Below are 26013 nucleotides of genomic sequence, written 5' to 3'. Positions count from 1 at the left end.
TTGATATTAAAAAAAAAAAAAAGTTACTATCCAAGCTCACCATGAGCAAGAACTGTCATTCCTAAGCTCTCCAGAACTAAATTTAACTCTTATGGATATATATGGATATATTACTGCTAAGATCACTAAGTCCCCCGACAGGCTATATGCCAGGTGAAAAATTACCAGTCAAAAAAGGATAATGCTATTTTTTTCCCTCAATTGAGGAAAGTGCAGCAGCTGTTCCTCTCAAGCCTAGCAGATGACCAAACAGACCTCCTCTGCTTCTGCCTAGTGAATACACAAGAGTTCACTTTTCAATCTAAACTAGGAAGAAAGCAAAAAAATATCAAAGTTTGACTATGTCTTACACAATTAGGAAAATTGTTTTTGGTCAAATAGGGGAAACAAACAGATTCCTCTTATTTTCAAATCTGTATTTCTATTAGGAAAATATATCACCATCCAATGAACATTTAAGGAAGAAAAGGATGGAAATGATAAGCTACGATCCACTTTTATTTTTGTTGCTCATTACTAGAATGTAAGCTCCTTAAGGACAAGTGACTATCTCACCTTTGTATTTGTTATCCACAGTGCCTGAAAAAGAGTGGACATTTAATGCTTACTGATGGGGGCAGCTAGATAGCACAATAGATAGAGGGGCCAGACCTGAAGTTGGAAGGACCTGGGTTCAAATCTAATCTCAAACATATCTTAGCTGTGTAACCCTGGGAAATTCACTTAACCCCATTTGTATTTTTCAAAAACCTTGCTGTTCTGTCTTCAAGTTTTTACTAAAACAGAAAGTAAGGGTTTTTATTAAAATGCTTATTGACTGATTACTAATGATTTGCTCTTGAGTAAACTGACCAATTATTTATAAAGATTATCTCATTAAATACAGCTCATTAAGGAGTAAAGAGGCTTAAAGTAAAAAGACAGTGTTGAAATCTCTAGAATAATTCTCTTTATTCTTTAGGCTGTATTACAACTACTTCACTATCATATATTTGTGTGAAATAACACAGAACACTCCATATACATCATTAGCATGATTTAGAGCAGTGGTTCCCAAACTTTTTTGGCCTGCCGCCCCCTTTCCAGAAAAAATATTACTTAGCTCCCTGGAAATTAATTTTTTTTAATTTTAATAGCAATTAATAGGAAAGATAAATGCACCTGTGGCCATCACCACTCCCCTGGATCGCTGCAGCACCCACCAGGGGGCGGTAGCACCCACTTTGGGAATCACTGACTTAGAGGGTAGAGGGTTAACTTCTGAAACAGGAAAACCTGGATTCAAGTCCTGCCTCTGATGAATACTGCCTATAAGAACCTAATCTAGTTAACTTTTCAGTACTCCAGGCAACTCTCTAATATTATAAATTGTTGATCTGCATTGGCTAAGGAAAATTCCTCATTAAGAGTTCTCCACATCAATAAATCTTGGGACCAGACCCCAAAAAAACAAGAGGTAAATTTAGTCACTGAAAAGTGAACAATGAGGGGCAGCTGGGTAGCACAGTGGATAGAGAGCCAGGGGTAGAGTCAGGAGGACCTGGATTAAAATTTAGATATAGGTACTTCCTAGCTGTGTAACCAAGTCAGGAGGACCTGGATTAAAATCTAGATATAGGTACTTCCTAGCTGTGTAACCAAACCCCAATTGCCTAGCCCTTAGTACTGCTCTTTTGCCTTAGAATTTATACTAAGGTAAGGGTTTAAGGGGGGGGAGGGGGAATGAACAATATATCAATTAACCAAACCTAAATAGCACCAATGATTTTTTTACTCTCTTATTTCCTCTCCCTCTGAAAATACAAATAAGAATTTAAAACTGCAGCCACTTTATATAGTCTGCTAAAAATCATGCTTTCATATTATACCACTCAGAGGTCTTTTTTTTATCCCAGTTCTTTTTATGAAAATGAAACTGACTGGTATATCAAGAATTAAATGTTTCTTTTCAGCCCTGAAAAATGAATCAGTTTATATGCACCTTATTTTATTAACTATATGGGAAAAGGAAGAATCCTAACATCCCAATTTTCCTTTATTATAGAATTTTACAAAATAACATTCCTAGAGTAAAATGCTAATTTTTAGTTTTTCAGAATACCTGGATATCTTAGAGATTATCTAATTCAATCCCTACCCCAACCCCTCCTATTTCATTTTATAAATGGGGAAATTGAGAATAAATTTTGCTCAAGGTCACAAGGGTAATTAAATTATATTTGATTGGAGACCAAAGTTGTTCGTTTTTAACTTCCACATGAAAATAAAGGAAATTCTGGATTTTTTTCATACTTCGGTTGTATTACTTTCCAAACAGTATACCACCCCTCTGACTATAGTATGAATGCCTACTATCGACTAAGGTAACGTTTATAACAAAGAAAAACATGTCATTGGTTTTCAGACAACAAAGTTCTGCCCACAGAATGCTTCTGAACTAACCTTCTCTGGTTTGGTATTTTTTTTTAAATGAGTGTTGCAATAATAATTTACACATGTCCCCATACCCCCTGAATGTTCAATTTCTAGAAAAAGGATAAATTCAATTTCTTTCAAATAAAACCAAAATACTAAAAACCACCTAGTTAAAGACCAAACAACTATATACCAATTCTGAAGGTAACTTTTTAAAGTTATATGCCAAAGAAAACTGGATCTCAATATAAAAGGGTCATTTTGATTATAACACTAAGTGCACACATAGCAAGAATAAATAAAAGTTAGGAAGCTAGATGTGGACAGGACATAATAAACAAAAAGTCTCCAAAGTCAAGAAATACCCAATGGCCATGCTATAGTCTGTGAAGAAATAAAACAAAGATATTCTAAAGCAAAAGCCCTGCCAGCAAGTTGGCAGCAAAATTGTTTTTTTCCTCTCGATCACCAGTTCCCCAAGTCCTAAAACATACCTCAACACAGTCTTCATCCCAAAGGAGGCTTTATTCCCCGAGTGCTGATCAGGCCCAATTCTGATTAACACTAGTTTAGACTGGTCACAATCCCCAACAACACTTATTCATGCAACAAATATTCAATACCTACTTTGCACAAGACCATTATACATAAGGCTTCAAAGAACTTTGCTTAACAACTTCCAATCATCAATCAAGGGAACAGGAAAGAATTGTCAGAAACAAAAGGATATGGAGCACAATTTTTTCAAATTAAGGAGCCTCAAGACAAGTCAAAGCATGACCATAACCCTCAAATTCATGTCTGAAATACTAAAGGGCAGAGAGTACTATCTTTGAAGTCAAAAAGATCTAAGTTCAAATCCTAGTTCAGATACTTACTAGCTGTATGCTGCCCACTTAACCTTTGCCTGTTTTGGTTTCATCTTTGTAATGAGAGCACCTACCTCCCCAGATTGTTGTGAGAATTAGTGAGATAATAATTATGAAGTGCTCTGTAAACCTTAAAGAGTCACATAAATGTTAGTTATTGTTAATATTTATTATTCACTCACTTCATTTCCCTGGTAATCAAATCACTCAACATTTGCTGTTCAAACTTTTTTCCCCCCAAACCCTTCCTTTCTGCCTTAGACTCAATACTAAATATTAGTTCCAAGGCAGAAGAGCAATTAGGAGCTGAGCAATGGAGGTCAAGTGTCTTGCCCAGGGTCACAGAGCCAGAAAATGTCTGAGGCCAGATCTTGACACAGAACCTCCTGTGTCTAGGCCTGGTTCCCTATGCTGGCCTACTGAACATTTTTATAGCCTCAACTGTTCTTATTCATGCAACCTGACTAAACTCAGGAGGATTGATGCTTTTTCCTTATCAACAACTCCAACCTTCACAATACATGCCGTGTATTGTGGCATGTTAAAAAAAAAAAGACATGAAGACAAGGATACAAAATAAAAGAACACAGAATATATTTTTCAGTAAGCATTTAATAAAAGGTAACAAGGTACAATGGAAAGAATATTGAGGGGGGAGGGCAGCTGGGTTGCTCAATGGATTGAGAACCAGGCCTAGAGATAGGAGGTCCTAAATTCAAATCTGGTCTTAGATACTTCCCTGCTGTTAATCCCTGGGTGGGCAAGTCACTTGACTCCCATTGCCTAGCCCTTCCCACTCTTCTGCTTGGAACCAATACAGAGTATTGATTCTAAAACGGAAGGTAAGGGTTTAAAAAAAAATTAAGACAGAAAGAATATTAATCTGGGGTACGGCCTCTGCCACCAACTAGTTATGTGAACTTCAGCAAATAATTCCAGGCCTCAGGCTCCTCACTCATCTGTAAAACTTGAACTGCCTACTTTCTGAGGCTCCTATGAAGTTCTAATAAGGATATAAATAAAAAGGCTTGATAAACTGCAGAGAGCTATGTAAATTATTTATTATTATCTTTTCCCCAGGTTCTAAAGACTCAGAAATATCTAAATGTGAACAATTATTTGAGTGCTTCATTAAAAATGATCCAGTTTTTCTTTGTTAGAAAATAATTTTGTCCAAATTGTAGTCACCATCTTTTTCAAAAGTTCACTGCTTCAGTTCTTAAGTGCTTTACACAATGTGGTACTAAAAGAAATGTTATGTGCTAAACAACAATGATAGTGTTGAAAGTCAAAAGAGAAGACAGCTATGAAACTGAGTAGATTGAAAACCAGGGTTTTCAGGGTCTTACAGACAGGGGGGCCTTGGATACTTCCCTACTATGTGACACTAAGCAAGTCACTTAGCCCCCATTGCCTAGCCCTCCTTACTCTTCTGTCTTGGAACTAACTGATTCCAAGATATAAGGGAAGGATTTAAAATTTTAAAAAGTCAAAAGAAACAAGGCAGGCCTCTGGTAGAGTGAGTACATTTTCAAGGACTCCTTTTCCTGGTGTAGTTCTACTAGCAGAGGTGCTGCAGGTCACTCCTCATATTCACAAAAGCTTCCATCTGCCTGAGCACTATTGCTACCCTTCTCCACTAAAAGCTAAATGCTATTTTTCCAATGCTAGCAAGACTAAAGAAATATCATTCAACACTGAAATGGCCATTATTTTAGGGCAGCCATTCACTGTCTAAGACGGAGAGATGAAGTAAAAGACACAATGCTGAGGAGTGGGCTGAAGAGTTGGGCAAAGGGATCCAAGAAGTCAGAGGAGCTTATTTGTATCCTGGTAGAGCTTTAATTTTAAAAAGAAAGGTGAAGTGAGGAATGGCCAATAGCAAGACTAATGCTGCCATCTAGAGACTCCTCCCTAGAATACATTTGTGTCCAGTTTCTGGCATCCAGGCCATTTCTGCCAGGACCTTCTTCCTTTTCTTTCAAAATAGATCATTTTCATAAAGCTCAGCTTACCAAAGAGGCTAACAGAAAGATGTCTGATTATCTTCGAAGATACCCAGTCCTAATCTGAGGTTAAGAAATTGGGAAGTTTCATGAGAAAACTATGTAGTACTAGTTTAACTTGAAATGCTAAAATGTCCTGAAGCAGAACCATTCCTGACAGTACAAAGAAGTCAAGAACCTATAAATTTTTTTCTTGGTGTGAGAACTCCTTCTACCAAAGCATACTGTAATTAATTTATAATGCATAGATTTAGAAAGCTTGAATGAAGCAAAGGGAGATTAAGTGGCTTGTCCCCAGTCACGCAGACTGGTATGTGCTAAAGGTGAGGTCTGAATCTCACTGTCACTGACATCAAGTCTATCTCCTAGGCCAGCCCTCTTATACTGCTTCTCAATATAAGATGTTCCGTACCACAGCATTTTTTTTTATCTTTTTTTTTTAATAGGCAATGGGGGTCAAGTGACTTGCCCAGGGTCACACAGCTGGGAAGTGTCTGAGGTGAGATTTGAACCTAGGATCTCCTGTCTCTAAACCTGGTTCTCAATCCACTGAGCTACCCAGCTGCCCCTTACCACAGCACTTTAATACAATCCAACATAAAAGTCAGTTAAATTAGCAGAAATTTTGAGTTTGTACTCCAAATTCTAGCCTTCTCATTTTATATCATTATTCTTTTCCCATTCCTGTCATTATTATTATATTTATAAATAGTTTCCTTCTCAAAACTTAGAATGCAATGTGGGCATTCTCTCCTCCAGTGCAGATAAAAACCCAATCACACCTCCTCATCCTGTGTCATCCAGTCTCCTCAAAATCTTTCCCAAAGGATCGACCTAATAGGCTAGAGGCTGTCTAGGGCAAGTGATCCAACTGTTCTCCCTGACCTGTAGCTATGTGATCAGCCCACCTTTTTTCAAATGCATGCTTCTACTTCAGTAGTATCTCTTAATGTGCTGAAATGATACAAGGCCATAGTACAAAGAAATGAACTTTGTATTTCACAGCTCAGTCTGGTAAAGTACACTGCTTTAGATAAAGAAAAAAATATAAGTCAGATCCAGGCCTAATCTGTAATATCAAGACTGCCTGTAGTCCAAATTAACACATTTCATGAAAACACCTATTCAAATTGCTGGTTTAAAAGCAGCTCTTCCAAAGGCTGGATTGTGCACCTTTCAGAGATGAGAGGGGAGGAAAGTCAGCACAAGGATAAAATTGTTAAGTCCCACTTAATCAACAAATTCTATTCACTTTGCAAGAGTAAAAAGAGTTCTGAATTTGGAGTGAAGAGATCCAGGTTCAAGTCCCATATCTTGACATTATGTCATCTTCTGCAAACCCTTAACCTCTCTGAAATTCAATTTTCTCATCTGTAAAATGGATATAGAATACTTGTCATGCCTGCCTCATGGGGTCATTATCAGGGCTAAAATCACAGAACTTGTCAAGTGGAAATCTAGTAGAAAAGAAAAAGACATGAACAGCAATCAGGAGATCTATATTCCAGTACAAGTTCTGCCACAACCAGATGTATGATTCAGAGTCTTAGGATTTTAGTGTCACATGGAATATCAGAGATCAACTGGTTCACTTTCTCATTTTATAGTTGAAAACACCATTATTCTATTCCAATTCTTGTTGTTATTATTATATCCATAAATATACAAATATTTTCTTTCTCAAAACTTAAGATTTCATCAGTACTATACATTTCAGAACATAACTCCATAATAGACTTAAGGTAAGAAGCCAAAAGAGAAATCATTAACAGTAAGCTATATATTATTATTATTGTTATTGTTGTTTAGCCATATTTGCCATTCTATACTCTATAATTCTTATATGATACTATATTAATCTTACTATATTTTTCTGAATCCTTTATCATTTCTTACAGTATAGTAATATTCAGTTATGATCATGTTCCACAATTTGTTTAGCCATTTCCCAATTGGTAAGCCCAACTTTGTTTCTGTTTTTCTGCTCCCACAAAAAGTACTGCTATGACTACTTGGGAGCATATGGCACCTTTCTTTCTGACTCTGATTCCCTTGGGGTATGTGACTAAGAATGAGATCTCCAGATCAAAGGAAGTGGACATTTTGGTCACCTTTTTTTTAAGAAAAAAAAGTCCAGTCCCAAATTGCTTTACAAATGGTTAGACTAATTCATAGCTCTACTGTCAATATATTAATGTGCTTGTCTCTGCTATAATTCACTTTCAACAACCACAAAACCAATAAGCTAACATTTATTGAGTACACAAGTACTATTTTAAGCACTAGTAGAGATATAAAATTTAGATAAGATACAACCTCTTTCTTCATGAAGTTTAGTCTAAAAAGAAGGGATAGGACACCTAGATAACTGACTAAATAAAATAAAAAAAATATAAAAATATATAATTGCATTAGAGTCTAGTATAAAACAAACTGCCATGGGAGGTAAAAAGGAGAAGATCACTACCAGCAAGAGAGTGATGGGTCATCAGTAAAGGAGGAAATAATGCAAGAAAGGGGGAGAGGACAGGAATACTTTTGAACAAGTTATTAACATAGTCAAAGAAAATAATCTCGCTACAATATGAAGGGTCTGTTTGAGTTCACAGATCCTGAAGGTAGGAAGATTATTAGCAAGAAGAAATGAGACTAAATGGGGTGGTAGAAGTGGGAAAAGAATCTCTACAAATAAAGGATTTATAGAATAGTTTCAAAATGTGTAATTAATATATCTATGCTTTTCAATGATTGAAGCATCCTTCAATAGTGAATGATCAATAAACATTTATTTAAAGCACCTACTATTTGCCAGGCACTGTGCTAAGAACTAGGAATACAAAAGGAGTCAAAAGGCTGTGATTGTACCTTGAGCCTAGTTTCTGCCCTCAAAGAACTCACAATTTAAAAGGGAAAACAACAAGCAAATGCATATATATAAACCAACTATATACAGGACAAATATGAAATAAAACAGAAAAGGAAGGCACTATAATTAAGACAGGGTAGGAAATATTTCCTGTTGAAGATGGGATTTTAATTGAGACTTAAAGGAAGCCAAGGAAGGTAGTAGGGAGAGATGAGATCAAGCATTTCCATCATGAGGGGTCATATATACTTAACAGTTAGCCAAAAAAAAAAAAAAAAAAAAAAAAAATCCAGTGTTTCCTGAGACCTAAATGTACCTGAGAAACCACCTGACACATCTTAGAACTCATGAACTACAGAATGAGTGAATTACTTCAATATAAAGAAGGAAACTATAAGCAAATTAGGTGAACACAGTATATTTGTCAGATCTTTGGGAAAAGGAAAAATTTTAAGACCAAGCAAGAGTTAAAAAAAAATTGCAAAATGTACAATAAATAATTTTGATCACATTAAATTAAGAAGGTTTTGCACAAACAAAACCAATGCCACCAAAATTAGAAGGGAAGCAATAAATTAGGAAAAAAATCTTTATAACAAAAAACTCTGACAAAGGTCTAATTACTTGTTTATAAGGAAATAAATCAATTGTACAAAAAAACTGAACCATTCCCCAATTGATAAATGGGCAAGGGACATGAATAGGCAATTTTCAGATAAAGAAATCAAAACTATCAATAAGCACATGAAAAAGTGCTCTAAATCTCTAATAATTAGAGAAATGCAAATCAAAACAACTCTGAGATGCCACCTCACACCTAGCAGGCTGGCTAAAATGACAGCAGAAGAGAGTAATGAATGTTAAGAGGAGATGTGGCAAAATTAGGACATTAATGCATTGCTGGTGGAGTTGTGAACTGATCCAACCATTTTGGATGGCGAATTAGAACTATGCCCAAAGAGCGCTAAAAGACTGTCTGCCCTTTGATCCAGCCATACCACTGCTGGGTTTGTACCCCCAAAGAGATCATAGATAAAAAGACTTGTACAAAAATATTTATAGCCATGCTCTCTGTGGTAGCAAAAAACTGGAAAAGGAGGATATGCCCTTCAATTGGGGAATAGCTGAACAAATTGTGGTATCTGCTGGTGATGGAATACTATTGTGCTCAAAGGAATAAAGAATTGGAGGAATTCCATGTGAACTGGAATGACCTCCAGGAACTGATGCAGAGTGAAAGGAGCAGAACCAGGAGAACATTATATACAGAGACAGATACACTGTGGTACAATTGAACATAATGGACTTCTCTACTAGCAGCAATGCAATGATCCAGGACAATGGGGATACTATTGGGGATGTAGACGCTAAACAATCCCCTTAGTGCAGCTATCGATAATATGGAAATAGGTCTTGATCAATAATACGTGTAAAACCTAATAGAATTGCATGTTGGCTACAGGGGGGGAGGGAAGGGATGGAAGAGGGAAAGAACATGAATCATGTAACCATGGGAAAATATTCTAAATAAAAATTAAAAAAAAGAAAAGAACTCATGAACCACCAAAAAGGGAAATAGGTCTCCCAGGAAAGTCATTCTTGTCAGTGCCGACACAAGACAGTCCACAAACTAAACTAACATCAGACAATACCTCCTTGAAAGCAACAATACTTCTTGGACAGATATTTTCTGTGGGGTCTTTTTTTTCCTTCTCATTATCTTTATCAGCAGGGGTATTTGCATGAAAACAAGATCATTGGTCTCTGGGGATTCATCAGCTCCTGCCGCTTATTTTTCATCCATGTCATCCTCTCAATTAATACTACAGAGAGGATTGAGACATCGAAACACCAGATTAGGGTGTCAAATGAAAAAACAACTCCTAGAGCAGATGAATATCCATACGGGACAAAAAACTTGTTTTTATGCAAATACACCATGGACAAGAAAATAAAGGGAGATATTTTCCAGAAAATCTGATACACATCACTGAAATTATTTCTAAATTAGCAACTGTTTTCCACACATCATCAAGATGTTCCTAAAAAAAAAGTATAATAGTCAATTAAAATGGCAATCATCTACCACTAAACACTAGTACAGAAGTTGAAATAAAACTGAATTTCCAACAAAACTACTATAGTTCTGATCAATGGGCTTGTTGGCTAGCAATAAAGATCATTTCTGCTGGAAGAGGTTTAAGTTTAGTCTTACACCTTTCTGGAAGCAGAGTCCTCTTCTCTCAAGGTCCCTTCTAGCCACATGTTTCTATAAACATACCTATTCTTTCAAAGTAACTAACATTCATACTAAAAATATGGATTTAGAATAGTAAATACTAATTCTAATTTTTATTTGGAAGAAGTCCATCAAGAAAATCAGGATAACAGCATCTACCCCATATAGCTGATAAAAGGATAAGATAATATATGTAGAGCACTTTTTATAAACCTTAAAGCACTATGTGAATTGAATGTAATTTATTAAGGTTGAGTATCTTTGGGAAAGGAAAGATTTTAAAACCAAGCAAGAGTTAGAAAAAATTACAAAATATAAAATAAATAATTTTGATTACATTAAATTAAAAAGGTTTTCTAGAAACAAAACCAATGCCACCAAAATTAGAAGGGAAGCAACATATTTGGAAAAAATCTTTATAACAAAAAACTCTGACAAAGGTCTAATTACTCAAATATATAAGGAGCTAAATCAATTGTACAAAAAATCAAACCATTCCCTATTTGATAAATGGTCAAGGGACATGAACAGGCAATTCTCAGATAAAGAAATCAAAACTATCAACAAACACATGAAAAAGTGTTCTAAATCTCTAATAATGAGAGAAATGCAAATCAAAACAACTCTGAGATACCACCTCACACCTAGCAGATTAGCTAACATGACAGCAAAGGAAAGTGGTGAATGTTGGAGGGGATATGGCAAAATTGGGACTTTAATGCATTGCTGGTGGGGTTGAGAATTGATCCAATCATTCTGGATGGAAATTTGGAACTATGCTCAAAGGGCTATAAAAGACTATCTGCCCTTTGATCCAGCCATACCACTGCTGGGTTTATACCCCAAAGAGATCATAGGGGAAAAGACTCATACAAAAATATTTATAGTCGCACTCTTTGTAGTGACAAAAAATTGGAGAATGAGGGTATGTCCTTCAATTGGGGAATGGCTGAACAAATAATTGTGGTATCTATTGGTGATGGAATACTATTGTGTTCAAAGGAATAATGAACTGGAGGAATTCCATGTGAACTAGAATGACCTCCAGGAACTAATGCAGAGTGAAAGGAGCAGAACCAGGAGAACATTATATACAGAGACGGATACATTGTGGTACAATTGAACATAATGGACTTTTCTACTAGCAGCAATGCAAGGATTCAGAACAATGCTGAGGGACTTATGAGAAAGAAAGCTATCCACATTCAGAGGAAGAACTGTGGGAATAGAAACACAGAAAAAAAAAACAACTGCTTGAATACATGAGTTGATATTATTGGGGTTAGAGACACTAAACCAGCGATTCCCAAAGTGGGTGCTACCGCCCCCTGGTGGGTGCTACAGTGATCCAGAGGAGCAGTGATGGCCACAGGTGCATTTATCTTTCCTATTAATTGCTATTAAAATTTTTAAAAAATTAATTTCCAGGGGGCTAAGTAATATTTTTTCTGGGAAGGGGGCGGTAGCCCAAAAAAGTTTGGGAACCACTGCACTAAATGATCACCCTAGTGCAACTATCAATAATATGGAAATAGGTCTTGATCAATGATACAAGTAAAACTAAAAGAATTGTGAATCAGCTACGGTGGGGGGGGGGGGGGGGGGAAGGGATTGAGGAGAGGGAAAGAACATGAATCGTGTAACCATGGGAAAATATTCTAAATTTTAAAAAAAGACTGAGTCCTCTATTACTATCTTGAGTCAAATAAATTTGAATACAATAAAGAAAAATAAATCAAATGTTATCTTGGCAGTTTCAGTACCAGAAGGGCTCTAACCAGAACACCAAAAATGTTTCACTCTGTTATTCAAAATGTATCTAATAGCTACCAGACAATTCACTTTGCAAAGAAACAGAATCACGAAGACAAAAGAACTAGTCATTATAAGACATTAACCAAAGCAAGACAACTAAAGGTGTTCAATTATTTAAACCTCTATCTCCCTCTTCTCGATATGTCAAAGATTATCAGAGAATTTTAGACAAGAATGGAACTTTATTTTGTAACTTAATCTAATCTTTTCAATTAACAGATGAGGAAACTGAAGCTCAGAGAAAAATGATACAACATAGCTCTAACCTTAAGAAGCAACCTTAATTGGAGAGATTAGGACATACATAGTAAAGATAAACATTAATACAAGCTAGTATGGAATTGAGTGCCAGATGAGTATTACAAATAAAAAACACTAAAAGAATTCAAAAGAGTGAGATCCTTGTGGATTAGAATCATTGTGAGAAATTAGCAAATGCTACAAATCAGCTTGAGTTATTGGGGTTTTTTGATGGCTCAGACTTAAGAAAATGATGGAGAAAGTATCAATGCAGTTTAAATTTAAAAGCAGAGTCAGCTGTTAACAATTCACCAGCATATCCTCTAACTGAATGGTCAGCAAAGACTTCATAGAAAAGGTGAAAAACTCTAATATGTGCTAATCTACCACACTAGCAAGCTTTTTCTCTTAATTATCTTAATTATAAAGAATTTTCCACAGTCCCTTTTCCAATTTCATAATAGCAAAGGAAAGCAGCATAATGAAACTTTAAAATTGGTAAGAAGCTTAGAATAGTATATAATTTTTTTAAAAAGAGAAACGCTGCCCAAAATAAAATGCTTACTGCCCAAATAAGATTTTCTCATTCATACGGCAGGGAAACACCTTCTGGTGTCTAATACTGTACAAATAAATCCAACAGTCTAATATGCTCATTACCAATAGAAAGATTTCTCACATTTGGTCTTACCTCTAATATACTTCCCATTCTAATTTCTATTAAAAATACTTTCTTAATTATAAAAAAAGGGAGATCTTGACAGAACTTATAATACATTTCAAAATATAGCATGTATCATGAACCATCTGGATACTTACACTCATCCAACCCCAGCTGATAGGCCAGATTCTGTAGCCCTCGTACTTTCTCCATCAGGTTAGCTGTGGTGAGGCTGCCCAATTCTGAAAATAGAGTAAGTGTGAATTTCAATATTGTTTCTATCTGTAGTAGATATAAGCCTTTAAGGTATCTCTCTTAGTCCCTTCTGGTCAAAAAAGGACACATGTTCCCAGATCTTCTCAAACCAAGGAAGTCTATTTGTTCATTTTTGTAACATGTCTTAGAGAAGTCCATCCTCTTGATATGGTCCTATATTACCTACATATTCTACATTCATATTCCCTATTCTTTGAAAAGCATAAAACTATTTAGTTATTTCTGCCATCTTCAGTCCATCTGTAAAATGAATATAATGGAGACCATTTCACAAAACATAAAGAAGCATTGCCTGTGTATGCTGTTCTTACTTCAGAAAAACACAAGATTTCATTAGTGTTGGTACTTCCTTCACTGAAAGATGGTCCATTGGAATATCAAGGAAAATAATGAAAAAAAAATATGAAGGATGGGGGGCCTAGCAGTACCAGATCTTAAAACTGTATTTATTATAAAGCAGTGGTCATCAGAACAACGTGGTACTGGCTAAGAGACAGAAGGGTGGATCAATGGAATAGACTTGGGGTAAATGACCTTCAGCAAGCTAGTGTTCGATAAACCCAAAGACCCCAGCTTTTGGCACAAGAACACGCTATTTGACAAAAACTGCTGGGAAATTTGGAAAATAGTATGGGAAAAATTAGGTATAGATTGACATATTACACCCTAAACCAAAATAAATTCAAAATGGGTAAATGACTTAAATATAAAGAGCGAAATCATAAATAAAATAAATTAGGTGAACATAGAATAGTACATTTGTCAGATCTGTGGGAAAGAAAGGAATTTAAGACCAAGCAAGAAACAGAACATTACAAAATATAAAATGAATGACTTTGATTATATCAAAATAAAAAGGTTTTGTACAAACAAAACCAATGCAACCAAAATTAGAAGGAAAGCAACAAACTAGGAAAACATTTTTATAACAAAACTCTCTGACAAAGGTTTAATTTCCCAAATATATAAGTAACTAAGTCAAATTTTAAAAAAAATCAAGCAATTCCCTGATGGACAAATGGTCAAGGGACACAAATAGGTAGTTTTCACATGAAGAAATCAAAACTATCAATAAGCACATGAAAAAGCATTCTAAATCCCTCCTGATTAGAGAAATGCAAATTAAAACAACTCTGGTTGGGGGCAGCTGGGTGGCTCAGTGGATTGAGAGCCAAGCCTAGAGACTGGAGGTCCTAGGTTCAAATCTGACCTCAGATACTTCCCAGCTGTGTGACCCTGGGTAAGTCACTTGACCCCCATTGCCTAGCCCTCACCACTCTTCTGCCTTGGAGCCAATACACAGTATTGACTCCAAGAGGGAAAGTAAGGGTTTAAAAAATAAAAATAAAAAAATAAAACAACTCTGAGGTATCACCTCACACCTAGCAGACCAGCCAATATGGCAGCAAAGGAAAGTGATAAATGTTGTAGGGGATGTGGCAAAATTGAGACACTAATACACTGCTGGTGGAGTTGTGAATTGGTCCAGACATTCTGGAAGGCAATTCGGAATTATGCACAAAGGGCTTAAAAGAATGCCTACCCTTTGATCCAATCATACCACTGCTGGGTTTGCACTCCAAAAAGATAATAAGGAAAAATACTTGTACAAAAATATTTATTGCCGCATTCTTTGTGGTGGCAAAAAACTGGAAAATGAGGAGGTGTCCATCAATTGGGGAATGACTGAACAAATTGTGGTATCTGCTGGTGATAGAATATTATTGTGCTGAAAGGAATGATGAACTGGAGGAATTCCATGTAAACTGAAAAGACCTCCAGGAACTGATGCATAGCGAAAGGAGCAGAATCAGGAGAACTTTGTTTATAGAAACTGATACACTATGGCACAATCAAATGTAATAGACTTTTCTACTAGCAGCAATGCAATGATCCTGGACAATCCAGAAGATCTTATGAGAAAAAAATGCTATCCTCATCCAGAGAAAGTACTGTGGGAACAAAAACGCAGAAGAAAAACATTTGACTGATCATGTGGTTCGACGGGGATATGATTGGGGTTTTGGTGTTAAAAGATCACTCTACTGCAAATATGAGTAACGTGGAAATCGGTTTTGAACAATGATACATGTATATAATTCAGTGGAACTGCTTGTCAGCTCTGGGAGGAGGAACAGAAAGGGGATCATGTAACCATGGAAAAATATTCTAAATTTAAAAAATAGAAAAATAATTTTTTTAAAAAAGAAAGAAAAGAAAGATGGCCAATTATCCACCCCTTAGTAGATAATTGCAGGAACTGCCTCACCTGGCAGGAACTACCTCACCTGATGTCCAACTAACTGGTGGTGAGCCTCTTCTAACCTAGCTATGCTAGTTCTAAGACAACAAAGTTACCAGGTCCATAGGCAGAGCTTTTCCAGTTGACAGACCTTGTTACACCTTTCACTACACTGACCATAGCTTTTAAGAACCAGTATTCCTATTATACCCTGAGAAAGCACTGATGTGGGTCTTTAGAGAAAGTGCTACTAATTAATAGACAATGTCTCCAATGACAAAGCAAATTATCTCCATTACAACCTTCCAAATAAAGTTCCCAACTTTTCTAAGTTAAGCATGGTAGATAGAAAGTGAAACTTTAAGTGGGGAAGACCTGGCTTCAAATTCTAGAATCACAGAATTTGAGAGTGGGAAGGGGACTCAGTAACCATTTGAGACCAACTTATATCTCAAAAGAATCCTTGGCACAACATACCAGAGATCTCTGTTTAAAGACTTCCAAGAAGGAGGAATCCACCACCTCTCCAAACAACTAAATCCAGTTTTGCACAGCTCAAATTGTGAGATTTTTCTTGGAATATGACCTAAATTGGCTTCTTTGCTACTTGTACCCACTACTCCTGTTTCTGCCCCTAGCATCAGAATCAGTCTAGCCCTTCCTCTTCATAATAGCCTTTCAAATAGGTATATTATGTGCCCACTGAGCCTTCTCTTCTCCAAGTTAAATATCTACAGTTGCTTGAACTGACCTTAATATGGAATGAACCCAAACCCTTTAAATGCCTGGATGCCATTGTCTAGAGACAATCTACAGCTAATCAATGTCCTTCTTAAACCACGTGGCCCAGAACACAAAATTCCAGATGAGGACTGAGAAGGGCAGAGTACAGCAGGATTATCATGCTCTCATTCTTGAAGGCTATATTACTCCCCCACTTAATGTATCCCAAGATCACATCATCATCATCATCATCATCATCATCATCATCATCACTATCATAATAGCATTTATTTAGTGGTTTAAGGGTTACAAAATGCTATAAATGTTCTGTCATTTATCATTAGCTTTTGTGCCTGTCATATACCACTGACCCAAGAGTTGTATTCCACTAAACTCCCTAATTTCTTTTTCAGAACAATTACTATCTACTAATACCTCCCCACATCCTATATTTGTGAAATTGATTTTTTGGGTTGTGAAAAGAAATTTTTGGTTCTCTTTGTCTATTCTGAAACAATAACTTAAATGCCCCTACTTAGTACCTCACTAGATTGTGAGGACAGGGTTAACTCTTCCTTTGTCTATTTTTGAATTAATCAACAAAAGCGAATACACCCATACTTCACCCTGAAATAAAGGAAATTCTTACTACAGGAGTTTAAACCTCTAAAAGGAAGACTACAGGGGCAGCTGGGTAGCTCAGTGGATTGAGAGTCAGGCCTAGAGACAGGAGGTCCTAGGTTCAAATCTGGCCTCAGACACTTCCCAGCTGTGTGACCCTGGGCAAGTCACTTGACCCCCATTGCCCACCCTTACCAATCTTCCACCTATGAGACAATACAAGTACAAGGGTAAAAAAAAAAAAAAAAAAAAAAAAAAAGCTAAAAGGAAGACTACAACCCACATGCTAACTCAGTAACATGTGAATCCTAGGAAAATTAACACCTCTAGAGGTGAAACTCAATCCCACAGACACCGCCCCTGGGCAATTTGGAAACTGATTGGTCCCTGTGAAGAGGGACAGGAACAGGAAACCACCTGAGCAGTGAGGCTGGTAAAGTTGAGTCTAGTGGAATGTCTCCTGGAGATAGTCTTCCAGGGAACTTCACTGGAGATTGTAGTTTGGATCATAGCATCAACTTTGATTCTGACTCCTGGACTACTTCGCTGGGTAAGTGAAAAGGGCTGACTACTTTCCCAGTTTCCCAAGAGACTAGCTTCCATCTTGGAGGAGGCCTCGTAGTTACTCACTACAAGTCCTCCTGGCTGAGGACTAGTATAGGTATTTTCTCTAACCTCTCTCACATTTCTCTACTTTATTGTTTCCACTCTATTTTGTAAATAAACTTCTGACTTGAGATACAATAACTCTGGGACGTGACCACGTTATTTCACATAATTTAAAACCAACCACTAAATTTAACCTTTACAGTATCTAATTATAAGACTTTACATCTATCCTCTCCAGAATTTCATCTTATTAGGTTTATTTTAATATTCTATTACAAATTCTATTACAAATATTCTAGCCTGTCAAAATCCTTAGGATCCTTACTTTGTCAGCTACCATGTTAGTTTGCTGTTATCTGCAAAACTGATGAGCATATCATTTATGCCATTACCCAAGTCTAAGCACAGATCCCTAGAGCACTTGCTGTCCTAGAGTATTCTTGCTATACTGACAGTGAACAACTCTGAGTCTCGTCCATGTAGCCAGTTCCGAATCCATCTGATTGAATTATTTTCCAATCCATAGCTTTCCAAGAAGAGGATGAGATTTTTTTTTACCAAAACCTTTGTTAAAAATCTAGATAAAAAGGGGGCAGCTGGATAGCTCAGTGGATTGAGAGCCAGGCCTAGAGATGAGAGGTCCTAGGTTCAAATCCGGCCTCAGACACTTCCAGCTGTGTGACCCTGGGCAAGTCACTTGACCCCCACTGCTTACCCTTACCACTCTTCCACCTATAAGTCAATACACAGAAGTTAAGGGTTTAAAAAAAAAATCTAGATAAGGGGCAGCTGGGTAGCTCAGTGTATTGAGAGCCAGGTCTAGAGACGGGAAGTCCTAGGTTCAAATCTGGCCTCAGACACTTCCCAGTTGTGTGACCCTGAGCAAGTCACTTAACCCCCATTGCCTAGCCCTTACCACTCTTCTGCCTTGGAGCCAATACACAGTATTGACTCCAAGAGGGAAGGTAAGGGTTTAAAAATAAAATAAAATTTAAAAAAAAATTAGATAAAGTTTATCCATAGCATCCTCCTTGCCTGCTTATTAATAACAATGAAGTTAGTCTGGCATGACCTGTAGTCAAAGTCATGACTCTAATCTGTTTCCCACTTCTAGATGTTCCCAATGATCTCTTTAATGACCTTTTCTAACTTTTTATCAGGAAAAGATTTATCAGCCTCTACTTTGCAAATTCTGTTCTCTTTTCTTTCTGGAAAGCGAGGCATTTGTCCTTGTCCTTCTCCATTCTTGTGATATCTCTAGTTTCTATTATATTTCCACTATCAGTCACAGTCACAACTATCATTTTTTTCAAGACCAAAGAGTACAATTTATCTAGGGCAGTGGATTTTTATTTATCAAGGACAGCTAGATTCTCTCTTACCCTTTACTTATCTCTGATTCTCTGATTTTTGTTCTGTTATTTTCTATGTAAAGTTCATTCTTCTATGCATTTTCCTCCATGGGATTTTATCTCTATGAACTTTCTGAAATGGGCTTTCCCAAAATCTAGGGCGCATACCCAGACTACTTCCCCTCTATTACAACCTCTAGGAAGTAGTGATCACTTGCCCCTCAAGTTCCTCCCTGTTCATGAGACTCACATTCTAAAGAGAATGTCCTTTTATTGATCTCTCCACATTTTGAAGGATAAAAATATCATAAGTTAAGAAGTTATGAGTTGCTCTGTTTGGCAGAGACTGCTCTAGCACATTTCTGGATAATTGAAATACTCTATCAGTACAGATCATATTTCTTTGCTAGACTTGTGATCTGTTTTCCAACTCCTCATCTATTTTCTTTTCCTGTAGCTGAGTTCTATATTCTCCAATACCAAAATCATTTCTATTTTTTCCTACTTTGCTCCTTACCAAAGTATTCTTTCTTGGTCATGCTTCCCTACTCTGGTTCCTAAATTTCCTCATTTTTTTAATATGCCATGCTAAATTATCCTCTTCCCTCTTTTACCTATCATGCTTCTTTTTAAGAAAGTATTTCCAACTGAGCACCATAGTAGAGTTATAATCCCACCAAATCTCAATGACACCTATGAGGTTCAATTTGTCTCCTTACATTAGGGCCTCTAGTTCCTTTCATCTGTTGCCTAAGTTTAGAGTATTTATATATGATATTTAAAACTATGAGTTTTATTGCTGATTCCTTTCTTTCATTTTGCTACTATGAAATTGTGGTGTCCCAGTTACTAATCCTAACCCTAGTTCCTTTATTGTGGTGATCCTCTATAACAGTGATGGTGAACCTTTTAGAGACCAAAGGGCCCAACTGCAATCTTTTTTTTTTTTAAACCTTATCTTCCTTCTTGGAATCAATACTGTGTATTGGTTCTAAGGCAGAAGAGAGTGGTAAGGACTAGGCAATGGGGGTCAAGTGACTTGCCCAAGGTCACAGAGCTAGAAAATGTCTGAGGTCAAATTTGAACCTAGGACATATCAGCCACCTAGCTGTGCCCCCAACTGCAATCTGAATGTCACATATGAACCCCATGCCTTACCCCAGACAGGGGAGGGAGGAAGCACTCCCATTGGGCTGCTGGGCAGAGGGACAGGTGATGTGAGAAATGTCCTCAGGTGTGTATGGAGAGGGAAAAGGGAGCAGCCCCCACTGGCATGCTTCAACATGCATGTCAGGGGCTCACCAACATGGCTCTACAGTATCTAACTTGGAAGATTTTATACATAGATAAATAGACTCTTTTCCTCTCCTTTTTAATTTAAAGCCCGATTAGTTTTGCAAGACACTTGATAAATACGTTCTTACCAACCTTTGTTAAAGAAGTCTCATTTTCAGATACCACTCTCTTGGTCAACTGTTCACTTCCAAATTAATTTTTCTTTCCTTGTATGCCTTGAAGTTAATGGATAAAAGAGAAGGAAAACAACCTATGCCCTATGATCTTCATTTTCTTGCCCAGGACTTTTATAATCACTGACAATACTTTTTGAGGTTCATTCTAAAAATGCCTAGGAGAATCCCCAGAATTGTGTAGGTGTTTTGATAAGTCTCAGAAGCTTTTGTCATGTCTTGAATATATGTTTGCTCCAGGAAGACAATAAATCTTTTGTATTGTTTCTAGGTTAACAAAGTAACTGCCATGATATTCCTATCAACTACTATCACTCTTCTCCCTCTGCTTCCTAAATAATCATCTCTCATCTGATCATTTCTGTGTTTGTCCTATGTCATTCTTGAGTAGAGAAGCAACTTCTTTCTCCTCATATAGGCATTATTACCTGCAATGAAAGGCCCAAACATTCCCAGCTGGGTGACCCTGGGCAAGTCACTTAACCCCCATTGCCTAGCCCTTACCAAGCTTCTGCCTTGGAACCAATACACAGTATTGCTTCCAAGACAGAAGGTAAAAGTTTAAATAAGAAAAAGAAAAAGAAAAAGAAAAAGAAAAAGAAAAAGAAAAAGAAAAAGAAAAAGAAAAAGAAAAAAGACCCAAACACCCCAAAAGAAATTAAACAAATGTCTATTTGCAAAAACATCAGAATCGTTAGTCTAAGATATCCTTAGGAGCAGCTAGATGGCTCAGTGGATAAAGAGATGAGAGGTCCAAGGTTCAAATTTGGTCTCAGATAGTTCCTCACTATTTGACCTTGGAAAAATCACTTAACCTCAAATACCCAGCCCTTACTGCCCTTCTGCCTTGGAACAGTAAGTAAGGGTTTAAAAAAATAAATCCTTTAGATTCTGCCTATTCCTTTGTAAGGGGTAAAGTGAAACATTTTGCATTTCAACATTTTATCCACAAGAACAAGTTGGTTTGGCAATCAGATATTTTAAAGGGTTTCATTTCCTTCATTAATCCTTCCGGAGAAACTATCCAAATTTGGCATAAGTTGTAATAATAATAACAATAACAGTAGTAATAATTAAAAATTATTTCAGTGCTGAGTAGTTACAAAACATTTTTCTCACAACAACCCTGTATTCAGCAATATAAGTATCATGACTATTTCCATTTTGCATGTGAGGAAGCAGAGATTCAAAGATGAAGTGGCATGCAAGGTCTTATACCTAATAAATGGCAGTTTTGAAGCCAGGTTTGAATCCAACTCCAGTGCTTTTTCCACTATGCTAAAAAAATTATAATGTCTGCTCCACTAAAAAAAGTACAAATCCTTGATGCAGAGTGAAAGGTGCAGAACCAGGAAAACCTTATATACAGAGACGGATACACTATGACACAATCAAATGTAATGGACTTCTCTACTGGCAGCAATGCAATGATCCAAGACAATTCTGAGGGACTTATGAGAAAGAATGCTATTCACAGCCAGAGAAAGAACTGTGGAAGGAGAAACACAGAAGAAAAACAACTGTTTGATCACATGGGTTGATGGGGATATGATTGGGAATGTAGACTCTTAATCGATCACTCTAATGCAAATATTAATAATATGGAAATAGGTCTTGATCAATGACATATGTAAAACCCAGTGGAATTAATTACTTGTTGGCTACGGGGGGGGGGGGGGGGGAAGAACATGAATCATATAGCCATGGAAAAATATTCTAAATCAATTAATTAAATAAAAATTTTCAACTTAAAAAAATCACAATTCTTAATAAACAGATTTTTCCCTCAATTTCAGGTTCATATTTCAATTTTAGTCTAAGATTCTCTAACAACTATAGAATACTTTTACCAAAGAATTACGAATAATAAAAAGATCTGGGGCAAGGTTAAAATTTTCAAAGTGAAATTTCCATTCTGTGTTTGGGACTCAAACAATCTTCCCAGCAACGACAAATATGTAATGACCAACTATGTGCAAGGACTAGTAAAGAGATACAAAATATTGGCTCCTGTTTTTAAAAAACTCACGGTCTAATTTTCTAACTAACAGAACACACATAAAAAAATGTTAAAAGAATAATATATAGAAAATGAATATTACCTAAGTTCAAGAGAGGGAGAAATCACTTCCATTTGGCATGTACCTTTAATGATCCATTAAGCTTCTATAGACATGATCCTCACAAAGAAGCCATGAAGAATTTTTTGAGTTGACAGGATTTAAACAGGTAGAGATAAAGAGAGAGCACATTTCAGGCAAGGGAAACAAACACAGCATGGGCAAAAATCCAGAGGAAAGAAAACATAAGTTTGAGGGTTTATATAGGTTAAGACTAGGAAATAAGCCAAGAAAGACAAAATGTGGTCATACTGTTGAGAACCTTGAATTCATAGGTTTTCATCATTTCTTACCTTTTAGCATATCAATATCATCATGTTCTAATTCAGCCATCCATTTGGGTGGAGAGCTAGTTATAGGCTGTTAGAAAATAAAAATACATAGATCAGACTAAGAATTCATAGACAACATAAAAGGATCCTATTTTTTCACACCAAAATAAATGTGGCTTACATACTAAATAATTAGCTAAAAATATGGCTGGGAATAATTGAATCTACTGGTAAAACTAACTTTAAAAACTCAGACTGAAAAGCCTCTTTTGCTTGAATAAAAACACCTACCATACAAAATAAGACTGTTCGCCTTTAAACCAGGTTCTCAAAGGGGTAATCCGTTTAAAGATGAACTATTTTTAATTACCAGTGTTAAGCCTACTCAGCAGAAGCTAACTCTCAACCTGATTTCTGTGAAAAATTCAACAAAATGTTATTCTTTAAAAGAGTTGAAGATTTAAAGAATACACCAGAATCAGAGAATCCTGAACTGTTAGAGGAACTAGAAGAACTAAATAATCATTAACTTGTATTCCACAACCTTCAGAAAAAAATTCACAACTGTATATAAAAGACTGAGGATTCAATCTGCTTCATTTTGCATGAGACTTCCCTTGGCTAACTTCAGCATTTTTAATTACTAGTTTGGAAAAAAACAAACTATGCATAAACAGCAAAAGTAATGTAATACAGGCAACTGCATGTGTGGCTCAGTAGACAGTCAGGTCTAAAGATGGGAGGTCCTGGCTTCAAATGTGACCTTAAGCATTTCCTAACTCTGTTACCTTGAGCAAGTCACTTAATCCCAATTATCTAGCTCTTCTTAACACTCCTTCAGCCTTAAGAACCAATTCTTGGTATCAATTCTAAGAGAAAAGTATAGGGTTTTTTTGTTTTTTTTTTAGTACTGTATCCAGTACTTAAGTTAAAACATTTTATGCAAATAAAAATGGTGAAAGGCAAAACACAATTACCACTGCATCAGATACAGATTATAGAAATCTAAGCAAACTAATTAGCTCAAATCTAGTCTTATGACAAGTACCCACATCCACTATTTGTATGTGAGATAATGCAGACCACCCATTATCCATCATGTACAACTCTGCCCAAGTTGGCATGGCCAAACACCCATTAATCAAATACTCCCTCCTCTGACTCTAAAGGTATAGGTATAAAAACAAGTTTCAAAGCTTCCCAATAGCCTCTTTTGGTTGTAAATAGCAGCAAAATTTGGCTTCCCATTAGCCCCTTTTAGGTCAAAATAATGGCACTAATGAACTTCCTTCTCAAGGCCTGATAGATAAGTACTCACTATAACAAAATGCCCCTAAGAATGGAATGTTAAAATCCCAGTGTAGCATATAAACATATGAAAAGTCTTTCCACAATCACAGTTAGAATAAAAAAAATAAAGTTAAAGAAACAACTAACAAAAATCTCCCCACCAAACCTATTCTGATATCAGTGGAGAATAAATACTTTATCTAAAATGTAATTTTTGACATTGGTCATATTTTTTTTTCTTACTTCTATGAGTAGGATTATAATAGAAAGTACTGTTCATTTCAGTCTTCCTATTAGTCTATGTGACCTCATACTGAGTATCTTTTTTACTCATCAGATAAGAGAACCAAAAGGGAAGAAAAGAACTCCCAGAGAAGATTATATTTTCAAGGCAGAGTACACCAAAACAGAGACATAAAAACTTCACTATATCAGCCCAGAGCCAAGACACATCACTTTTGAAATAAGGGGGTAAAGGGAAAAAAAAACAACTTGATTTTCTAATGCCAGTCTTGATTCAGTCTTATCCAATACTAGTCCATTTGCTTATGCCTCTCAGGACTAAGGTAACATCCACTAAATTTTTTTTAAGCCCTTGCTTTCTATCTTAGTCCTGTTCTAGTATCAGTTCTAAGAAAGAAGAGTGGCAAGAGCTTGACAATCAAGGTTAAGAGATTTGCCCAGGATCACACAGCTAAAAAAGGTTTAAGGCCAGATTTGATCCCAGATCTTCCTGATTCCCAATTTGGTATTCTATTGTGCTACCCAACCTGCCCCCTGACATATACTTTTTTCTACAAGATTATCTCATTAATTAGGACTCCTAGGCAATGTTTTTTAAAAAGAAGAGGTTGGATTCTGGAAGGCAATTTGGAATTATGTCCAAAGGGCTTTAAAAGAAAGTATGCCCTTTGATCCAGCAATACGATTAGTAGGTTTGTACCCTATAATAAATAAGGGATAATAAAAAAGGGTGGTGCAAAAATATTCATAGCTGCACTCTTTGTGGTGGCAAAAAAGTTGGAAAATTAGGGGGTGTCCCTCAACTGGGGAGCAGCTGAACAAATTGTGGTATATGATGGTAACGGGATACTATTGTGCTATAAGGAACATAATTTGATTTCTATATGAACTGGAAAGACCTTCATGAACTGATGCAGAGTGAAATAAGCACAACCAGGAGATCATTATACACAGCAATTGAAACATTGTGGGACGATCAAATGTAATTGACTTTGCTACTAATAGCAATGCAATGATCCAGGACAATCTCAAGGGACTTATGAGAAAGAATGCTATCCACATCAAGAGAAAGAACTTATGGAGTAAAAATACAGAAGAAAAACATATGATTTATCACTTGTTTATATGGGTATATGATTTGGGATGTTGATTTTAAAAGATTACTCTATTACAAAAATGAATAATATGGAAATAGGTATCAAGTGATAACACATCTATAACCCAGTGAGTAGAATTGCTTGTCAGCTCTGGGAAGGGGTAGGGAAGAGGAGAGGGAGAGAAAATGAATCATGTAACCATGGAAAAATATTTAAAATTTAAAAATTTTTTTAATTAAAAAAAAAAGTTGGGTAGTTCCGGGTTAAGATGGCGGCAGAGTAAGAAGCAGCTCTAAACCTCTCCTGACCGAAACACACAAAACTCCTCAAGGGGACATAAAAACAAGTCCAGACGAACGGAGGAACCCCACAACAGGGCACAGCGTGGAAGGTACGTGGAATCGAGACATTTCCAAGCTAAAAAGGGCTCTCACTCAAGCGCGAGCTGAGCAACCGCCCCACCCCCACCCCCTCCACACTCACCTATAGCTCTGAACCCAGCTAAAAAGAAATAGAGCAAGTTTGGGGCACCCATCGAGTCATCAGCAGCTCCGGGACCTGTTCCTGAGAGCAGCAAGACTTAGGACC

The 26013-nt window shown here is 36.5% G+C and overlaps 1 protein-coding gene across 1 annotated transcript in view; it reads right to left on the bottom strand.

Annotated features, from left to right (window-relative positions):
• Positions 1–26013, bottom strand: part of LIN52 (lin-52 DREAM MuvB core complex component) — a 118355-nt gene that overhangs the window by 80992 nt on the left and 11350 nt on the right. Inside the window, exons 4-5 of the mRNA XM_044664941.1 lie at positions 22817–22883; positions 13270–13353 (exon numbers count right to left, since the gene is read on the bottom strand). Coding sequence (XP_044520876.1) covers positions 13270–13353; positions 22817–22883 — 151 coding nt within the window. The remainder of the gene's footprint in view (positions 1–13269; positions 13354–22816; positions 22884–26013) is intronic.

Source organism: Gracilinanus agilis, chromosome 2 (genome assembly GCF_016433145.1).
Source record: "Gracilinanus agilis isolate LMUSP501 chromosome 2, AgileGrace, whole genome shotgun sequence".
Taxonomy (NCBI): Eukaryota; Metazoa; Chordata; class Mammalia; order Didelphimorphia; family Didelphidae; genus Gracilinanus; species Gracilinanus agilis.
This window is presented reverse-complemented; position numbering and strand designations above follow the sequence as displayed.